General features: G+C 38.2%; 1 protein-coding gene across 2 annotated transcripts in view; it reads left to right on the top strand.

The window, feature by feature from the left end:
* CFAP47 (cilia and flagella associated protein 47) overlaps positions 1–20,393 on the top strand; it is a 507,751-nt gene that overhangs the window by 293,268 nt on the left and 194,090 nt on the right. For both annotated transcript variants that reach the window (XM_086387631.1, XM_086387632.1), the window contains 3 exons: positions 811–922; positions 2,281–2,507; positions 7,010–7,184. In XM_086387631.1, the coding sequence (XP_086243757.1) occupies positions 811–922; positions 2,281–2,507; positions 7,010–7,184 (514 nt within the window). The remainder of the gene's footprint in view (positions 1–810; positions 923–2,280; positions 2,508–7,009; positions 7,185–20,393) is intronic.

The raw sequence follows: 20,393 nt of genomic DNA on the forward strand, positions 1-20,393 counted from the left end.
AGTAAAAATTACTAGATCTTCCACATTTACTAAGATCTTGAGGACTTCCCTGGTGGCTTAGACAGTAAAGCACCTGTCTACAATGCGGGAGACCCAGGTTCAATCCCTGGGTTGGGAAGATCCCCTGGAGAAGGAAATGGCAATCCACTCCAGCACTATTGCCTGGAAAATCCCATGGACAGAGGAGCCTGGTAGGCTACAGTCCATGGGGTTGCAAAGAGTCAGACACGACTGAGCGACTTCACTTTCACTTTTAGGTTATTTACATGCAAATGAAATTTGGCAAGCCTGCTCTCATTCCATTTAAGTGGATCTCTTAAGTGCTTGCTAAGTGCCAGCAAAGGGTTAGAGATTATTCTAAAGATGTGTTTGAGCAAACAACATATACATAAATGATATACAAGTATATTGATCACATAATAAAAATATACCAAAAAATTTAATATCTTAGATAACAAGTGAAATGACAAAAATTGTTGTTACCTCATGTAATCATCACCACATTCTTTACTTTCATTCTCATTTGCTTGAATTGTTTAATTGTTTTAAGCTAGCAGTCTTCCAAGAATATTTATAACTGTTAGGATCAACTGCTGTCAATGACACCTTGGGACCTTCTTAATCCATCTCTGTGTTCTGGTTGCATGCAATATTTCTCTCATACTATGGCAGGGCTGTATTTAATCCTTATGTTCTCCACCCATTTAGGATGTATGTTGCTTAGTAATACACCATGCATGTTTTTAAAGATTTATCCTAATTTTTTCATGAGCTTTTAAAATTTAATATTATTGTGTGGTTGTGTTATAGATTGGAGAATTAATATATATTTTGGAAGGAAGAGGCATTATCCCTTTGCCTTCCAGATTCTTTCCAGTGGATTCTTCATCTCCACTTGAGTATAGCTGTTCTCCAGAAGAAGGTAAAGTATTCATGCATTTTATATAATTTCTAATGTTGAAGGATAGTATTGTTCTTCATAGAGTCACCTAAGCACTCTCACAGCACATTTTTCCAATATATAATTACAGTTTCAAAAGCTCCCTTTTAACTTGAATATGTCAGCATCCATGGAATAGAGCACCATTTTAACACTTAAGAAAATGTCAAGGGTACTTCTTTTTAAATCTTTATTTTAGTCTTCAGATAAATATTGAAATTTGGCATTCAAATATTTACTCAGCAAAGTTTTCCATTTTCCAAGTATTTTAGAAATAGCTACAGTGCCAAATTCTATATATTATAATTTGTTTGTTATTGTTTTAGTTGCTAAGTCGTGTTTGACTCTAGACCTCATGGATTATAATGTAAAGAATCTACCTGCCAATGCAGGAGATGCAAAGGATGAGGGTTCGATCCCTGGGTTGGGAAGATTTCCTGGAGTAGGACATGGCAACTCGCTGCAGTATTTTTGCATGGGAAATCACATGGACAGGGGATCCTGGTAGGCTGCCATCTCTGGGATCGCGAAGAGTTAGAGCCCTCCAAGGATCAAACCTGTGTCTCCTGCATTGACAGGTGGGTTCTTTACCACTAAGCCACCTGGGAAGCCCTAGATGATATTAATGATATAACCTGTACTTTTACGCAGTGTTCTAGTTTAAAGTGTAAAGTTGTTACTGAAAGAAAATTGCAGTTCTTGCCAGTCCTTGAGAGATGTCTTTCTTTACATTTTTTTCTGCTCCTCTTACTTCTAATCACTGATAGGAGAACAATGGTCAATGACTAGAGCTCTTTGGAGAGAAAATTATCTTTAATTCCTGAAAACTTACTCTTAAACTACTGATTTAGAACTACTCGAAATGTGTTGCTGTTGTTGTTTAGTCACTCAGTATGTCTGACTCTGCAACCCCATGGACTGCAGCACGCCAGGCCTCCCTGTCCATCACCAACTCCCGGATTTCACCCAAACTCATGTCCATTGAGTTGGTGATGCCATCCAACCATCTCATCCCCTGTCGTCCCCTTCTCTTCCTGCCTTCAATCTTTCCCAGCATCAGGGTCTTTTCAAATGAGTCAGTTCTTCGCATCAGGTGGCCAAACTATTGGAGTTTCAGCTTTAGCATCAGTCCTTCCAATGAATATTCAGGACTGATTTCCTTTAGTGTTGACTTGTTTGATCTCCTTGCAGTCCAGAAATGTGTTACCTGTTTATTTTTACTCTTGTTAATAAAGGCCACAACTGCAGTGTTATATTTCAGACCTCCCAAGTCCACCCTGGATAACAATATCAAGGGCATACATGATCATTGCAATCATGATTGTTTTTACTTCCCCTAGTGCTTACTAAAGATGATCCAGTTCTGTATTTGAAATGTAAGCTCCACCAAATCTTGGATGTGGACCTTAAATTGCCACTGACTAATGAAGCCAAGGAAAAGGCCTTGACTTTTGCAGCACAGCACCAGATGTCGAAGATAGAGTATGAGAGAAGGTTGATCACAGGCACTCTGGAGAGCAGTAGCATCCGAGTGGCCATTGCCCTCCTGGGACTGACCAAGATCGAGGTAGGAATGGAAGAAAGAGGACGTGCTGAAATTAGTCTATCTTTTTTTGTTTATTTGTTTTCTTTTTTTAATATAAATTTATTTATTTTAATTGGAGGCTAATTACTTTACAATATTGTATTGGTTTTGCCATACATCAACATGAATCCACCACAGGTATACACATGTTCCCCATCCCAAACCCTCCTCCCACCTCCCTCCCCGTACTATCCCTCTGGGTCATGTACAGAGATGTTACACTCAATCATGACAATGTTTCTACATATAAAAATGATGAAAGCTGCTTTTCCCCACAAAGACAGCTCTGTAGCTTTTTTCTTTTTTACCTCATTAAATAATAAATCTGAAACAAACTGTTGTACTAGGTAATTTTAGGCATTACACTCTGGTGGTTATTTCACAGGAATTTTCAGTTCTCGCTATACATTAGCGGGCCCTGGAGAATTAATGCCAGTGCCCAGACCCCATTCTAGAACATTAAATTATTCTAGAGAAGGGGGTGAGTGGGAACATGTTCTAAAATTTGCCTAGGTCATTCTGTCATTCATCCAGAGAGGATCAATTCTGGGGTCAGATACCAGACTCTAGCACTGTCCAGCTGTGTGACTGTGAGCTGGTAACTTAAAATTCCCAGTTTTGATTCTGGGAAACAAAATTCTACCTTTGATTTTTTATATTTGTAATAAGGAAATAATGGTCATTAATAAAAACTGAGATAATTATGTAAAATGCTTAGCATAGTGCCTGGTATATAGTGCTTTCTAGATATATATCTTTGTTGTTGTTGTTACTATTACTGTAGATTCTTATTATCATAGCTTGACCTCTATCTTATAATTAAAATAAGGAAAAGTCAAATCTCCACAGAGCCACCAAAGCAAGTCTTCTGAAATATAAACCCCTGCACTTTGCTCCTTTTCTCCCCTGGCTTTTCCAACTTGTGTCAGAATGAAAACCACCATCCTTACAATAGTTTTCATGACCCTCCTGGTCATCCTGGTCAGTCCCAGCATCTCCACTGAACCATCCTCTTCCCTGACCTCAGTGTCTGCACTGGAGCCCATTCACTCCCATCCCTCCCTGTGCACAGGCCTCCCTGCTGTTCTTCATGTGCCCAAGGAAGGCCTGCTCCTTGTGGCCTGTGCATGTCCGTCCTTTGTAGCTTTTCCCTGGACCTGAGAGACTATGTCCCTCTTCAGGTCTGCTGGAAAGCTACCCTGAGGTTCTGCTTTACCGACTTAAATTTTTAATAGAATCCCTTACTTCCACCAGCCACTCTCCAAACCCTAAACTCCCTTCACTTTTCTCTTAGCAAAAACTGTCTAAATGCAGAAAATAACTAGAGAAGGGTTGAATGTGCAAGTTTAAGAAAATCAGCTACATCACATCAGAACATACAGACACATCTTTCTCTGCCATCATACAGATAGTCATAGTTCTCTTTTCAAGCGTAATTATCACTGTACTCTTGAAATGTGATAATGCTAATGCTTTTTGCAGTAGAACGATAAACAAGATTGATTTTGAAAGTACCCTCTCCTTATGTAGTATTTGACACATTTTTCCCCAAATGCTTTTATGTGCACTTTTCAAATTATTTCATTGAATCCATGGAGAAATGGAGCGAAGATAGGATTACACTTGTAATACAAAAAACAGGAAATGACTGAGGCATAAAAAGATCTAAGTTGCCCTAACTGACAGGACAGAGATTACAGCCTAGATCGGGGCAGAGACAAATTTTAAAGCTGGAAAATAAATAAAGCTGAACACTCAGAGACACATAGTACATAGTAAACCTCTTACAGACCTGTAAACCAAGACTCCAAAATAGTCAGATAGTAGCCCAAGGTGACTCCACTGGTTTGTCACAGATTAGAAATAGGCCTGGGTTTTTACCTCCCAGTCTGTGGCTTGTTTTGTTGCCCTGTATAGCCTCCAGATCATATGTTCATTTCTTAGTTTACTGCCATGAAAATGTATAATGGAATAAATGAAAGTCTACAATCCTCTGTTATAACATAAAATAACTATATTATAAATAAAATCTAAAATTATCCTTGAAATAAATCTGTTTAGAACTAAATCTAATTGAATAAAGGTAATTACTTTTCTGCCAAAGAAAATGACACGTCTAATTTTTTGTTATACAGCCATATGCAATTTGAATCGTTGAAATATTTATAAGGTACTAGCATTATGATGTATCTACTTTATATACTGCAGGAGACGGGATCTTTTGTCAGGAACTTGAATATCTGGCACTTTACACGTAGAACTCATATTGGATTCATATCCTCCTGGCCATTAATAAACCAACTCTAATGATATACTCAGTGGTACTAGAAAGATTCAGAGCTTGCAAGGGAGTTACCTAATGTTTTCTATTACTTTCCTCAATTTTATGTTTTAAAACTCATGCTTTGTACTCTGGGATAAATGGCAAAGAAATTCATTGAAATTTTGAAATTTGACATTTTACAAAAGGAAATCTGAAAGATCCCCTTGGTGAGGATTAAGTAGGGTAAAGAAAAGGTTTTTGTATTTGTCAAATGTAAGTGCACTTCAAATCTTCAAATCACAAAGTAAGTACCTGTCGATACTATCAAAGAGAAACAAAGGCAGATACTAGGTAAAGCAAGGATGAATTTATTCAGTAACTGTTGCATCAGAGAGGACCGAGCATGAACTGAACTGAGGAGAGAGAGTGTGCTGGAGCCTGAGAAGTGTCAGGGATACACAGAAGTTTACAAGAAGCAGGAGGGAATTGGTCACAGTGATCCGGACTTGTTAATTGATGCTTATAAAGAAAAACAAACTTCTGGAATCTTTATGACCAGAGATACGTAGTGATTCAAGTTAGAACCAAGTACCCACCTGGCTGGGTGCATTAGCTCCTTGAATTTTTGTATTTCAAAGAGAGGGTTCTGAGGTCCTGGAGAAGACAGTTCTGGGTGGTAGATTTACATCTCTAAAGAAGGGATTTATAATTGCCGGCTTTTTAAAGTAACTGTTTTGAGGTGAGGGGGGAGCCTATGTGCCTATATCAGATTTTGGCTGGAACAAACAGTAAATTATCCTGGCAGCATGGCAGCACTTGTTCTAGTCTCTGTGTGTGTGTATGAGGGAGAGGGGTGGACAAAATCATTTGTGCTCAAAAATGTGCATTTTCTATAGGCTAAAGTTGAGGCCTAATTGAGAAGAGGGCTTGGAGGAGCCCAACTAGAGTCTGATCAAGAAGAGAATCTGTATCTGTACATATTATTTTGAATGACTTGCAGATATAGAAGGCAGATGGTACACTTTGGGGTAAAGAACTAGTTACTGATATGAATAGAAAATTTGTTCATAATAACTAGAAAAATAAACCAAATCAAAACAATAAAATTATAAATGAATTAATTTACCTTTCTGCATATACATTATTTTAATTGTCAAAATAAAGTAGGTAGAAAATGTGGCTTTGTGAGAAAAAAGTATTTGTGAATTTTATAAATAACAAACCCAGTGAATGAGATAACTGCCAGAGGAACTAAAACCAATTTTTGTTGAGTAATGGTAGCATGATCACAATCATGATGATGGCAAGGACAACAATGGCAATGATAATGACAGGCAATATTTACTGAGTACTTAAAATATGTTCCAAGGACCTGGCATTTGTTTATACTTTAAATATACCAGGGATAGGCAATATGTAATATTATTGCCTGTTTTGCAAATAAAGACTTTATGGCTTTGATTAATAACCTGGCCAAGCTTAGAATCGGGTTATAAATGCAGGCAGCCTGGCTTCAAGAAGAGTTGGTCTAACCATTAGACTGTACTATGTGTTTAGCAGTAGAGGGACCAGATAAAAATAAATATTGCTTGGTTCATACTCAGTGAGCTGGGTTTTTCTTTGTGGTCCCATTTCAGTAAGGACAGTATTGAAGGAAATTGTATCTAGAAGAGCATATTCGTGGGGGCAAGTTCTAACCCACATTATATAAGTAATATTTGAATGGACTAAAGATATCAAACCTATTTGAAAGGAATACTGGGAGGTTTGTGGAGGGGTAGGACCTAGTTTTATATAAGTATATTTTTTTTCTCCAAATTGTCATTAGCAAAAGAGAGGGGACTAATTGTACTGCTAATAAGAACTAGAGCTGACAGGTAGATGTTAAATAACACAAGGTTCAACTCACAGAGGGAAGTACTTTCTCTAGTGGAGTGTTCACTAATGGAATGATCTCTTCCTGAGACAGTGAAATCCTCAACAGTGAAAAGATTAGAGCAGGGGACATTGAGTATCTCTCAATAATGGGTGACTCTATTGAGTCTATGAAACATGTTACTGTTGTCTCATACCAATTAAACAATAGTATGTCTAAAGAAATGAACAAAGCCAATCTCTTGAGGGATTTCTATTCCCCATATTTGAAGTCTAAGTCTAACACTGTTTTTTCATTTTGGAGGCAATAGGAAAATTACAGTCTAATTTTACTGTTTATTTGCAGATGTGTATGCTCTTTAATGTTTCAAAGTTGAAGAAGCCAAAGTCCATTTTATACAAAGCAGAACTGAGCCTTCCAGAACATTTTGATATCCCCAAGACAGTCTTCATTCCTCAGGTTCCAGAAACTCAAGTTGAATTGCCTCAATATCAAGGAAATGAATCTGCAGAAAAAACAGGTAACCAGTAATGTTAATGTGTAGACTGCAATATCTAGCACTGGCTTGGGTATTGTGCAATTTTAAAATACAAAGAAGAGATTATCTTAATGGGTTTTTCATAATGTAATTGAAGAGAAGGTGCAGCTATATAAATACAAATTGTTAAATGATACTTTATATTGTAAATAACTGATATGCTACATCACAGTAATTTAAATTATGTACTGAATTCAGGTACCAAATACTGGTACTGAAATTTACCGAAATTTGCCAGCCTGTCTTTGTTAAAGAGTGGTTGTCTGATTAAGACCATAAGTTCTTTTTGAGGAAGGTAATTTCTTGCTGTCACAGTGAACTTGGGTACAGAAATTGCACTGGTACAGAATTGCACCTCAACTGGAGTTGAGGCTTAGATTGGCTCTAAAGGATAGGAAGGAGGATATTGGTAGCAAGAACATTTCAGAGGAGAAAAATGCCATTTATGAGTAATTTATCTTTCATCTAGATAAGGTCCTTTTTTAGTTAAGCACCTACTTTTTGTCTCCTTTATTATGTGTATTTGTGATCAAGCAGAACTATGCCTGGGGCTTCCCAGGTGGCACTAGTGGTAAAGAATTTGCCTGCCAATGCAGTAAACTTAAGAGCCTTGGGTTCGAGTTTGATCCCTGGGTCAGGAAGATCCCCTGGGAGGGAGGACATAGCAACCCGCCTGGAGAATTTCATGAACAGAGGAGCCTGGCGAGCTATAGTCCACAGGGTTGCAAAGAGTCAGACATGAATGAAGTGACTTAGCACTCACACAGGACTGAGATTTAACAAAATACAAACATTTATATTATTAAATGCAAGTGATAAGATGTAAACAAAGTGACATAATAATGTAAAGTATTCATTTTTTAAATTTTTTTAAATTTTAATTGATGTATTTTTGATTTACAATGTTGTGTTACAGCAATATAGCAAAGAGAATAAATTATACATATATATACATTATTTTCCATTATGATTTATTGTAGGATACTGAATATAGTTCCCTGTGCTATATAGTAGGATCCTGTTGTTTGTCCATTCTATATATAAAAGAATGGGGGTTACATCTGCAAACCCCAATCTCTCACTCCTTCCCCCCAACCTTGGCAACCGCCAGTCTGTTCTCAGTGTCCCTGATTCCCTGATTCTGTTTCTGTTTCATAGATAGGTTCATTTGTATCATATTTTATATTCCACATATACATGATATGGGCTTCCCTGGTGGCTCAGATGGTAAGGAATTCGCCTGCAATGCATGAGACCTGGTTTTGATCACTGGGTTAGGAAAATCCCCTGGAGAGGGGAATGGCAACCCCCTCCAGTATTCTTGCCTGGAGAATTCCGTGGACTGAGGAGCCTGGCAGGCTACAGTCCATTGGGTTGTAAAGAGTCAGATATGACTGAGTGACTAACACATATATGTGATGTGGTTTGATATTCATCTTTCTCTTTCTGACTTCACTTAGAATAATAATTCTGGTTGCACCCATGTTGCTGCAAATGGCATTATGCCATTATTTTTTATGGCTGAGTAGTATTTATATATATATATATATATATATATATATATATATATATATATATATATAAAATCTTCTTTATCACGTTCCTCTGTCAATGGACATTTAGGATGTTCCCATGTCTTGGCTATTGTGAGCAATGCTGCTATGAACATAGCAGGGCATGTATCTTTTTGAATTATAATTTTGTCTGGATATATGCCCAGTAGTAGGATCACTGGATCATATGGTAATTCTAATTTTAGTTTTTTTGAAGAACCTGCACACTTTTTTTCATAGTGGCTATACCAACTTACATTCCTACCAGTAGTGTAGGAGAGTTCTCTTTCTCCACACTCTATCCAGCATTTACTGTTTGTAGATGTTTTGATGATGGCCATTCTGACTAGTTTGAGGTGGTACCTCATCGAAGTTTTGATTTGCATTTCTCTAATAATTAGTGATGTTGAGCATCTTTTCATGTGCCTATTGACTGTTGTCTTCTTTGGAGAAATGTCTGTTAAGGTCTCTTGCCCATTTTTTTTTTAATTTTATTTTTTAACTTTACAATATTATATTGGTTTTGCCATATATCAACATGAATCCACCACAGGTATACACGTGTTCCCCATCCTGAACCCTCCTCCCTCCTCCCTCCCCGTACCATCCCTCTGAGTCGTCCCAGTGCACCAGCCCCAAGCATCCAGTATCATGCATCGAACCTGGACTGGCGACTCGTTTAATATATGATATTATACATGTTTCAATGCCATTCTCCCAAATCATCCCACCCTCTCCCTCTCCCACAGAGTCCATAAGACTGTTCTATACATCAGTGTCTCTTTTGCTGTCTCGTATACAGGGTTATTGTTACCATCTTTCTAAATTCCATATATACGCGTTGGTTGGTAGTTTCTTTTTGTTACTGAGTTGTTTGAGCTGTTTATATATTTTGGAGATTAAGCCCTTGCCTGTCACATCATTTATAAATTCTTTCTTTCATTCTTTTGTCTTTTCATTTTGTTTATAGTTTCTTTGCTGTGCAAAAGTTCGTAAGTTTGATTAGGTCCCATGTGTTTAATTTTCTTTTTATTTCTGTTGTCTTGGGAGACTAATGTAGGCAAACTGGAGCAGTTTATGTCAGAGAATATTTTGCCTGTTCTCTTCTAGGAATTTGATTGTGTCATTTCTTCTACTTAAATCTTTAAACCATTTTGACTTTATTTTTGTGTATACAGAAAGGGTGTGTTCTAACCTCATTGATCTACATGCAGCTATCCAGCTTTCCCAACACTACCTGCTGAACAGACTGTCTTTTCCTATTGTATACTCCTGCCTACTTTGTCAGAAATTAATTGAATGTAAGTGTGTGGGTTTATTTCTGGGCTCTCTATTCTCTTCCATTGACCCCATGTCTGTTTTTGTGCCCATATCATGCTACCTTTGTAGTATTGTCTGAAGTCTGAAAGGGTTATGCCTCCTGCTTTGTTCTTTTTCTTCAAGATTCCTTTGGCAATTCTGGGTCTTTTGTAGTTCCATGTGAATTTTAAGATGATGTGTTCTAGTTTTGTGGAAAGGGTCATGAGTAAGTTGACAGGGATCACATTAAATATGTTTATTGTTTTGGGTAGTATGGCCATTTAAAGAGTATTTAATTCTTCCAACCCAAGAGTGTGGGTTATTTTCCCATTTTTTTGATTCATTTTCAATTTCCTTTATTAATGTTTTATAGTTCTCAACATATAAATCTTTCACCTGCTTGATCTGGTTTATTCCCAAATATTTTATTTTTGGTGGTGTGATTTTAAAAGATATTGCTTTTTTTTTTTTTTAACATTCCATTTCTGGAAATTCATTGTTGAGGTAAAGAAAAGCAACCTATTTTTGTATGTTAATCTTTGTATCCTGCTACCTTGCTGAATTTGTTTATCAGTTTTAGTAGTTAATGGTGTGGAGTCTTCAGGTTTTTTATATTTAGTATCATATCATCTGTATGTAATGACGATTTTTACATTTCCCCTCCAATTTGGACACGTTTTATTTCTTTTTTTCTTTTCTGATTGCTGTGGCTAGGACTTGCAATACTGTTTTGAAGAGAAGTGGTCAGAGTGGGCAGGCTTGTCTTGTTTCAGATTATAGTAGGAGCACTTTCATCTTTTTATCATTGAGTATTATATTGGTTGTGGGTTTATTATAAATAGACTTTATTATAATGATATATGTTCTCTCTATACCCACTTTGGTAAGAGTTTTTTTTATCATGAGTGGGTATTGAATTTTGTCAATTTTTTTTTCCAGTTGAGATGATCAAGTGTTTTTTTTTTTTCTTCTTCTTCTTTCTTTTTTGATGTGGTATATTACATTGTAATTTGTGTATGTTGAACCATTCTTATGTACTTGTGATGCATACCATTTGGTCATGGAGTATGATACTTTTTAATGTGTTGTTGGATTTGGTTTGCTAATATTTTGTTGAGAGTTTTCACATCTATATCCATGAAAAATATTGACCTATGATTTTCTTTTTTGATTGTGTCTTTGACTGGTTTTAGTATCAGGGTGATGATGGCTTCATAGAATGCTTTTGGGAGTGTTCCCTCCTCTTCAGTTTTTTGGAAGCGTTTGAGAAGGATCAGTGTAAGTTTTTCTTTGTATGTTTAATAGAATTTGCCTGTGAAGCCATTTGGTCATGGACTTTGGTTTGTAGGGAGTTTTTTAATTACAAATTCTTTTTCACTTTTAGTGATTGGTCTGTTCAAATGATCTAATTCTTCTTGATTGAATTTTGTTGGCCTAAAGTATTCAAAATTCTTTTACATTTTTCTGCCACTTTTTTTCCAAGTTGGTGGATAATAATAGAAATATAATTTCTTGGGCTTTTTATTTGTTATTTTCCTATGGCTTTGTTTTAATTCTAAAATTTTTTCTAAAGCTGAAAGGATGATTACAAATGACAAGGAACAGAGTAATGTGTTCACTTTGCCTTCCTAGGAGATCTGAGATCCCAGTTTCAAATGCCAAGTGGTCAGGCAGGTAACAAGTATTTATGAATTGGGTCTGGTCTGTGGCAGTAGGGATGATGAGACCTATGACAAGCTGAAGAAGAGATGCCCTGTTTACATACTTAAATTTCAAAAGCAAAGATAAGATTCTGAGCTAGATAAAGAAATGTGAGCTTGACTGGCCAGCTCTCAGTTTGAGACCTTTCATGTTAAGTTGTTGTCTTTTTTCTTAATCTTTAACACATTCAGCTTTTCTATGTGCTGCTGCTGCTGCTGCTGCTAAGTCGCTTCAGTCGTGTCCGACTCTGTGCGACCCCGTAGCCGGCAGCCCACCAGGCTCCCCCGTCCCTGGGATTCTCCAGGCAAGAACACTGGAGTGGGTTGCCATTTCCTTCTCCAATGCATGAAAGTGAAAAGTGAAAGTGAAGTCGCTCAGTTGTGTCCAACTCTGTGCTATTACGTTTTTAAGTGCAGAATTTATTTTCATAAACATTTTATTCCCTTTTGAGATAACTGGATAAAGCTGTGTGCATTATAAACTTGGCTAGTATTGTCTGTCCAGGCCATTCATTTATTCAGCTATTTATTTAACAACACTATTGAGCATGAATTCCTTTGGGCAAAATAATGAAAATTGCCATTTTCATCCCTTTGAAGAACTAACAGATGAGCAGCCCTTGTAATACAATGGGATAAGTATTGATAGAGAAGTGCTTACATAGAGTATGCTCACAAATATAACCAGAATTAATACAATTGATTATAGAAGGTAATTAAAATTTTAAAAAGGAATTCATTTTAAGAAAACAGATAACAAGGATACATAGTATAGACTTGCATGAAACTCACCGGATAGTCTTACGAATACTTTGGCATATTAAGATGCTGTCTAATTATAAATAAGTATGACTGATTTATATTTAAAAGTCTTTCACTCACATATTTTTCTAAGACTAATATTTATCTTTCATGTAAACTGTTAACTGTCCATTTTAGTAAGAAGATTATTGTGAAAATTAATAAAAAATAGAACGGCAAACAATTTTAAATAATTGTGCATAAAACTTTTACAATGTAATTAACCAGTGATGGTTCTGCTGCTGCTGCTAAGTCACTTCAGTCGCGTCCGACTCTGTGCGACCCCAAAGACGGCAGCCCACCAGGCTCCCCCGTCCCTGGGATTCTCCAGGCAAGAACACTGGAGTAGGTTGCCATTTCCTTCTCCAATGAATGAAAGTGAAAAGTGAAAGTGAAGTCGCTCTGTCCTGCCAGACTCCCAGCAACCCCATGGACTGCAGCCCTCCAGGCTCCTCCATCCATGGGATTCTGCAGGCAAGAGCACTGGAGTGGGGCGCCACTGCCTCCTCTGAGTGATGGTTCATGTATAACTTATTTGTCTATGTGGTTAAGTTTTTAGACGAAGCTCTCAACCCTAGTTTCTGTTTTCATTTCCTTCAGCACACATTTAAGTAATGCATGTTTACAAAAACACAGTATTCTAGCTCAGGATAGCGGCAGGTCAAGTAACATATATACCCTTAACAATGTACATTGTATTTTGAAGCAGTGGACTTGATTAATGAAAAGGAAAAGAATGTAAGTATTTTTATGTTAATAAATAAGCTTCTATTGGAATTTGAAACAAAGAATATTAGATTTAAGGGTTTAGAAAACTTATTTTTTTGAATAGAACAAACCAGATAATTCTGTTTGTTTTTTTTTTTCACTTTTCTTCATTTGAATTTGAAGAGAAAAAACCAGAGAATTCCTAGGAATAAATAAATTCAAAAACAAAGTTTTTTATGGATGGATTAGAGAAAGAAAGTAATGAGAAGTGTTTATGTGAAGAATGGAAATAGCCTAGTGTTCCTGCGAATTTCAGGAAAGGGGTGAAAGTAATCTCTTGAAGTTTTACTTTTGATGTATTAAAAATGTATGCCTTCTGCCCTCTCATATTAATGTTGCCTATCAGTCTTTACCTTTTTGAAATTTGTAATGAAAATTCCACAGTTCTGATTACACAGCTATCACCAAAATTATTTAAAATAATCTACTTAAATCCATATTATTTCAGCCCCATCATTTAGAGAAGAATTATGTTTTCCCACTCTACCATGTAACATTATAATACTTTCATCAGAAGGAAATGAAGCTGTAAGGAAAGTGCGTGTGCATATAGTAGGTACATCAATCTCTATAGATGTAATAGATATGCATATATGACAGTAATTTCCCCTTGAAAAGAAACATCACTTGTCGCATTTCACGGATCTCAGAGATCCTGTGACCCCTTTATGATAGTGGACTGGGGTAGATCTAAATGTTTAGTGAGCACTGACAATATATAAAGCATTGTGAGGGTTGGTTTGTATACATTTTCTCATTTAATCCTACTGGTATATATTTATGTCTCAGACCCTTTTTAGGCATTAATTCTTTTATTTGCTAATCTCTATACTCTTGCATTTCTCACAGCAATCTTTGCACACTGTTATTAGTCTTTATAAATACCCTCTTCACTCCAGTCTTTTCCCCATCTCCAGCCTCCACTGGACAAATGGCTGCATCTCCTCTCTCGTGGAGGAATAGGAGCTACTTACTCTTCCTTAACCCTCTTATTGTTTTCACCCCAGCCTCTGAATAATAGGAATCTATTCTATCAGCCTTGCTACAGGTATCTATTATCACAGAACCTGTTCTTGGGCTCTTTCTTCTCCATCATTTATCATAGCTCTGTCTTCTCTGAGAGTAGTAGTTCCTTCACTTTTGTCTCTCAAGTGTTCTCAAACTTCAAAACCTAAAGAAATGCATGCCTTTCCCTTGGTAAACATACTTCCCAGTAGAGGGATATGCATTTGCAATTTCTTTTTGTGTGTAACATTCTCAGCTTCTCAAATCTGGCTTATGCTACCACTGGAGCAAAACAGCTGGTTGCTTTCAACGGACCATTCTCAGTCTACATCTTACAAGATATCTATAGTGTTTAACCTGGATGATTAAGCATCTGTTCTTAGAATTCTAGACACTTGAAATCAAGGTTTTATCCTTGTTTCTTGCATTTCTTCTCCATCCCCTTGACAAGATTTCTTCTTAGTCTCTGTAGATTCTTCTGTTTACCTCATCAATATGGGACTCTTCAAGACTCTTCTTGCCCTAATGAGGCTATTACTACTTTTTACCCCTCCCATAGGGGATTTTATATACACCCATGGTTATAATTACCATTAATGTCATCAATATTTATCTATTCCTACCCTTTTCCTTCTGTTTTCAACTTACAAATATATTTTTCCATTTTTAATTTATTTTAAATTGAAGAATAATTGCTTTATAGTATTGTTCAACTTATATATTCAGAGGCAGACTAGACATGCATACCTAGATATATATGCAAATATATGTCCAAGTAGATAGATAGAAAAATCTAGAGGTATATCCCCCAAATTCAAAATGAGTGCATTATTATTCTCCATTTATTTGTTCCTCATTATATAATATTTTTCGTGTCAGATGGTGGGAGTTGATGTGTTTCTTATATTAGAAATCTGGGCACACTACTTGAAGCTTCTTTCTTCTGAGCCCATATATTAAATTCATCTTGTAGTCCTAAAGTTTCTGTTACTTCCTTTTCTTTACTCCCACTTAACATGCAGGTGTTACCATCACTTCACAAATGAAGATATAATTACATGTCTCTCTTCTCTCTTTGGTTCAAATTTAATGAAATAACATATATTAAGAATTTATATGTTTTATGATATACCTAATAAATATTGGCTATTAGTAATATAATATTCTAAGCTCATCACCCTTAAAGCACTTCACCTCTAGGCATACAAATTATTAAATCTGACCATAAAATATTACTGAAACATTTAGTGATGTTAGATGGTCAGACTTACTCTGACACTAAAACAGCATAAACTTTATGAGTCTTTTCTTTCACCCTCCCAGACCCTGTACCTACTTTCGTCTTTGTAATTTTGCATTATTTCTCTTGAAGAACTCCCCCCGCCCCGCCGAATTGTGAAAACCTCAGGCTACAAACCTGGACTTTTCCTTGGTTGTAGATATTGACTTAAAATCTCATCCACTTGTGGTTCTGTGGATATTGAAATTTATGAACACAAAGAATAAAAATGGATCATAAATAGACATAAGGAAGGGGCTTCCCTGGTGGCTCAGTGGTAAAGAATTTACTTGCCAGTGAAGGAGATGCAAGTTCGATTGCTGGGTCAGGAAGATCTCCTGGAGAAGGAACTGACAACCCACCCCAGTATTCTTGCCTGGGAAATCCAATGGATGGAGGAGCCTGGTGGGCTAAGTCCATGAGGGTGCAAAAGAGTCAGACATGACTTAGAAACTAAACAATGACAAGAAGCAGGAAGACACCAGTGGATCCAGGAGCACTTATCTAAGTCGCCTCCGCAATGATGAAGGTCCTTTATTGTTTTGTGCCACCCGTAAAAACTATGTGCAAGGGCACTCAAAGTGCTCTCAACTGGTTTTGCTGATTGACTTAAAAAGAACACAACCCTCATTCCTAAAGGTGATCACTTCAGTTTCTAGCACTTTTTATTGACCCAATTTCTTCTTCTTTCCCAAGGGGTACATGGCAGACATGTTAGAAGTGCATATTGTAGGAATACTGTTTTACTTTTCTCCTTCCCCCATCTAATTCCAGTTTTCCTAATTTTGTAATATTTACCCATTAGCAGTCAAGTAGTTGACAAGCACGGAGAAGGCAATGGCACCCCACTCCAGTACTCTTGCCTGGAAAATCCCATGGATGGAGGAGCCTGGTGGGTTGCAGACCGTGGGGTTGCAAAGAGTCAGACACAACTGAGCGACTTAACTTTCACTTTTCACCTTCATGCATTGGAGAAGGCAATGGCAACCCATTCCAGTGTTCTTGCCTAGAGAATCCCAGGGACGGGGGAGCCTGGTGGGCTACTGTCTATGGGGTCACGAGGAGTCAGACACGACTGAAGCGACTTAGCAGCAGCAGCAGTTCACAAGCATCCACTAAATACTTCCATGACAGTGATCTTATAAAGTGATTGTAAACATATAGTAAACATTTACTAGTAATAACTAACACTATACTATGTAGTTCTACCCATTTTTACAAAAATTAAGTGCATTATTGTAATGCGTAAATTATCCTTCAATATGAGAAAAACTATAAAATTGTTGCAATAAAAATGGACCTAACATCCTTCTTGAAATTTATTAAGTATACTTTGAAAAATAAACCCTATATCCTTGCATTATATCAAATAACCACAAATATATTTCAGATAGAATAAAAAATAGATTTCAGGGAAGAACAAGATGGCGGAGGAGTAGGTGGATGTGGAGTACATCTCTCTCCACGGATACATCAGGAATACACCTTCAGACAGAAGTGCATGCAGAACACCAGCTGAGAGAGGACAGGAGTACCTGACCAGAGGAAAAGAATATATATAACCACAAAACTCGGTAGGATGAAGGAACCTGGGGGAAAAGCAGAAGTGTTAGTAGGACTGGATCTCCCCTCATCGGGTAGGAGAACTGAAGCAGGGGTCCAATCCCCACATTGGGACAATTGTCTTAGTCAGAGGAGAAACATTTAAGGCTGAGAGTGAAACAGCTGATATGTGGCAGCCTAAATGAAATGAGAATCAGACAGTCCTTGCTGAAGCCATACATACCCTGGATAGGGATGAGGGCCCCCTGGAAGGTGCAGCAGCTGGGAGCTGGAGTTTGGGGAGTGTGGAGCTATCCCAGGGCGAGGGCTTCTGTTGACTGTGGAGAGATGGATGGAGGGGATGTGAGGGGGGAGATCGTGATGGGAACAATGGAGGAAAGCTGGCAGCCATGGAAGCAAGGTGATACTGCTGAGTCACGCGTAGGCAGTGGAGCCATCACCTTAGCCTCTCTCTCCCCACAGGGCCAGCATCCGCAGCTGAACAATAGAGAGGCTAGCCCATCAAATCCCTCATGCACTGAACTACAGAGCAAGACCCTATCCAGGGTGCTCCTTTAAATGCCTGATGCACTGATCTACAGAGTAGGACCCCAGCCAGGGGGCCCCTCTATGTGCCTGACACACTGAACAACAGAGAAGGACCCCAGGCAAGGGAACATTCTAAATGCCCAAACGGGCAGAACTACAGAGAAAGACTGGCCAAAGAGGCCTTCTGATCACAAGCTATAAGAAACTGAAAAAAAGACTGATAGGGCCGTAACTTCTGCGGCAGAGGCAGTCCATGTCCCTGCACACTTGGCGCCACCAGGGTCCCTGCAAGCCAAACAGCTGTGCCACCTTCACGCTCAGCCTCACTGGGGTAGAGCTGCCACAGGCAAAAAAGTCTTCCATCTGTGCATGAAGGGTCGCTTCAGTTGAGTCCTACTCTTTGCGACCCCCTGGAGGGGGGTTCTCTAGGCAAGAATACTGGAGTGTATTGGTCAATACTGGTTGACCAATCCTTCTAGAGCACTATATTTCCTGCTGCCCAAGCCACCAACTCCCTTGAGTACCTGGTGCTGCCAGAACCCCTGTGGCCCAAGCAGCTGCACCACCTCCACACCTGGCCCTCACAGGGGCAAACCCAAGTTCTCCAGGGCAGCTTCAGGAGCAAACCCCAGTGGACAACCCACATACAGCGGTGGAAATAAAATCACAGTTGAAATCCAGGAGCAGTGTAGATTATGAAGAAGACCCAAAACCTTCCCACCAGATGTACCAGCTGCAGATTCAATCCACACAATCAACTAGGTAGACTCTGTGTCTATGGAATATATAAAAGATCATTGAGAACTCCCACAAAAGAAAAAACACGAGTCCAGATAGCTGTGGACATTGGAGGTAAGAACACACAGGAGTAGGACCAGATTAGAATCTGAGCTTCCTCTACAGCAAGTCCAGAGATCAGCACAGTGCTAGAGGGCATGCTAGGGAGGTGAGATGGACTGTGACTGCAAGCAAGGGAAAGGACTCTGAGAGCAGTGACTCAAGGAAAACATTTATTATTCTTATGTTTTGACATGCTCTGCAGATTTTTTTGGATTTTTCTTTTCCTCCCCCCTCCACCTCTGTTGCAGTTGTTGATTTTATTGGCACTATGAAATCTAATTAAGCTTTTGAACTTTTTTTTTTCCTCAGTCACATTTTTTATTGCTGTTACAAACCTCTGCCTCTACGTTGGGCTTTTGCAGGTCTGTGGAGTTTTCCTCTCTCTCTTTTTTTAAGTTTAATTTTTAAACCTATTATTATTTATTCTATATTTATTCCTTTGTTTGCTTTTCCCATTGTTCTTTTCCCCTTGCAGTTAATCTTTAATGTATATAAATCTTCTTTATCTACCACTGCTTAACTCTGTGTATCTATTCTTTATTTCTTTTCTTTCTTTCCTTTCCTGTCAACATATTTGTTAGCTTTATTTTCATTGCTTTATTCCCCAATTGGCACCTTACTGTAGTTTTGTTTTCCAGTTTGTGCTTTAGTTAATTTTGTTCTGGCAGATATAATTTTTGGTATCCTTTGTTCACCAAGTCAGTCTATTGTACTTTATTTTTCGTTGGACGGTTTTGATTTTGCTTATGGGTGTATATGTATACGTGTATATTCAGTCACACTTTTGATTGTGGTTATGAACCTCTGCCTCTACTTTGGGCTTCTGCAGTTCTGTGGAGTTTTCCTTCCCACACCCCCCCCCCCGTTTTCCTTCTTCTTCCATTTTTTTGTTTTCTCTTTTTTATACTTTTAATTTTTAATTTTTTAAACCTATTATGTTTTTTCTACATTTACTCCTTTGTTTGCCTTTCCTAATGTTCTTTTCCCCTTGCAGTTAATCTTCAGTTCAGTTCAGTTCAGTCGCTCAGTCGTGTACGACTCTGCGACCCCATGAATCGCAGCACGCCAGGCCTCCCGGTCCATCACCAACTCCCGGAGTTCACTCAAACTCGTCCATCAAGTCGGTGATGCCATCCAGCCATCTCATCCTCTGTTGTCCCCTTCTCCTCCTGCCCCCAGTTACTCCCAGCATGAGGGTCTTTTCCAATGAGTCAACTCTTTGCATGAGGTGGCCAAAGTACTGGAGCTTCAGCTTTAGCATCATTCCTTCCAAAGAAACCCCAGGGCTGATCTCCTTCAGAATGGACTGGTTGGATCTCCTTGCAGTCCAAGGGACTCTCAAGAGTCTTCTCCAACACCACAGTTCAAAAGCATCAATTCTTCGGTGCTCAGCTTTCTTTATAGTCCAACTCTCACATCCATACATGACTACTGGAAAAACCATAGCCTTGACTTGACAGACCTTTGTTGACAAAGTAATGTCTCTGCCTTTAAATATGCTGTCTAGGTTGGTCGTAACTTTCCTTCCAAGGAGTAAGCATCTTTTAATTTCATGGCTGCAGTCACCATCTGCAGTGATTTGGGAGCCCAGAAAAATAAAGTCAGCCACTGTTTCCACTGTTTCCCCATCTATTTGCCATAAAGTGATGGGACAAGATGCCATGATCTTAGTTTTCTGAATGTTGAGCTTTAAGCCAACGTTTTTACTCTCCTCTTTCACTTTCATCAAGAGGCTCTTTAGTTCCTCTTTACTTTCTGCCATAAGGGTGGTGTCATCTGCATATCTGAGGTTATTGATATTTCTCCCGGCAATCTTGATTCCAGATTGTGTTTCATCCAGCCCAGCATTTCTCAT

This window comes from Bos grunniens, chromosome X (assembly GCF_055505025.1).
Source record: "Bos grunniens cultivar Pamir isolate PY7600 chromosome X, Bosgru_T2T1.0, whole genome shotgun sequence".
In the NCBI taxonomy this organism is placed as follows: Eukaryota; Metazoa; Chordata; class Mammalia; order Artiodactyla; family Bovidae; genus Bos; species Bos grunniens.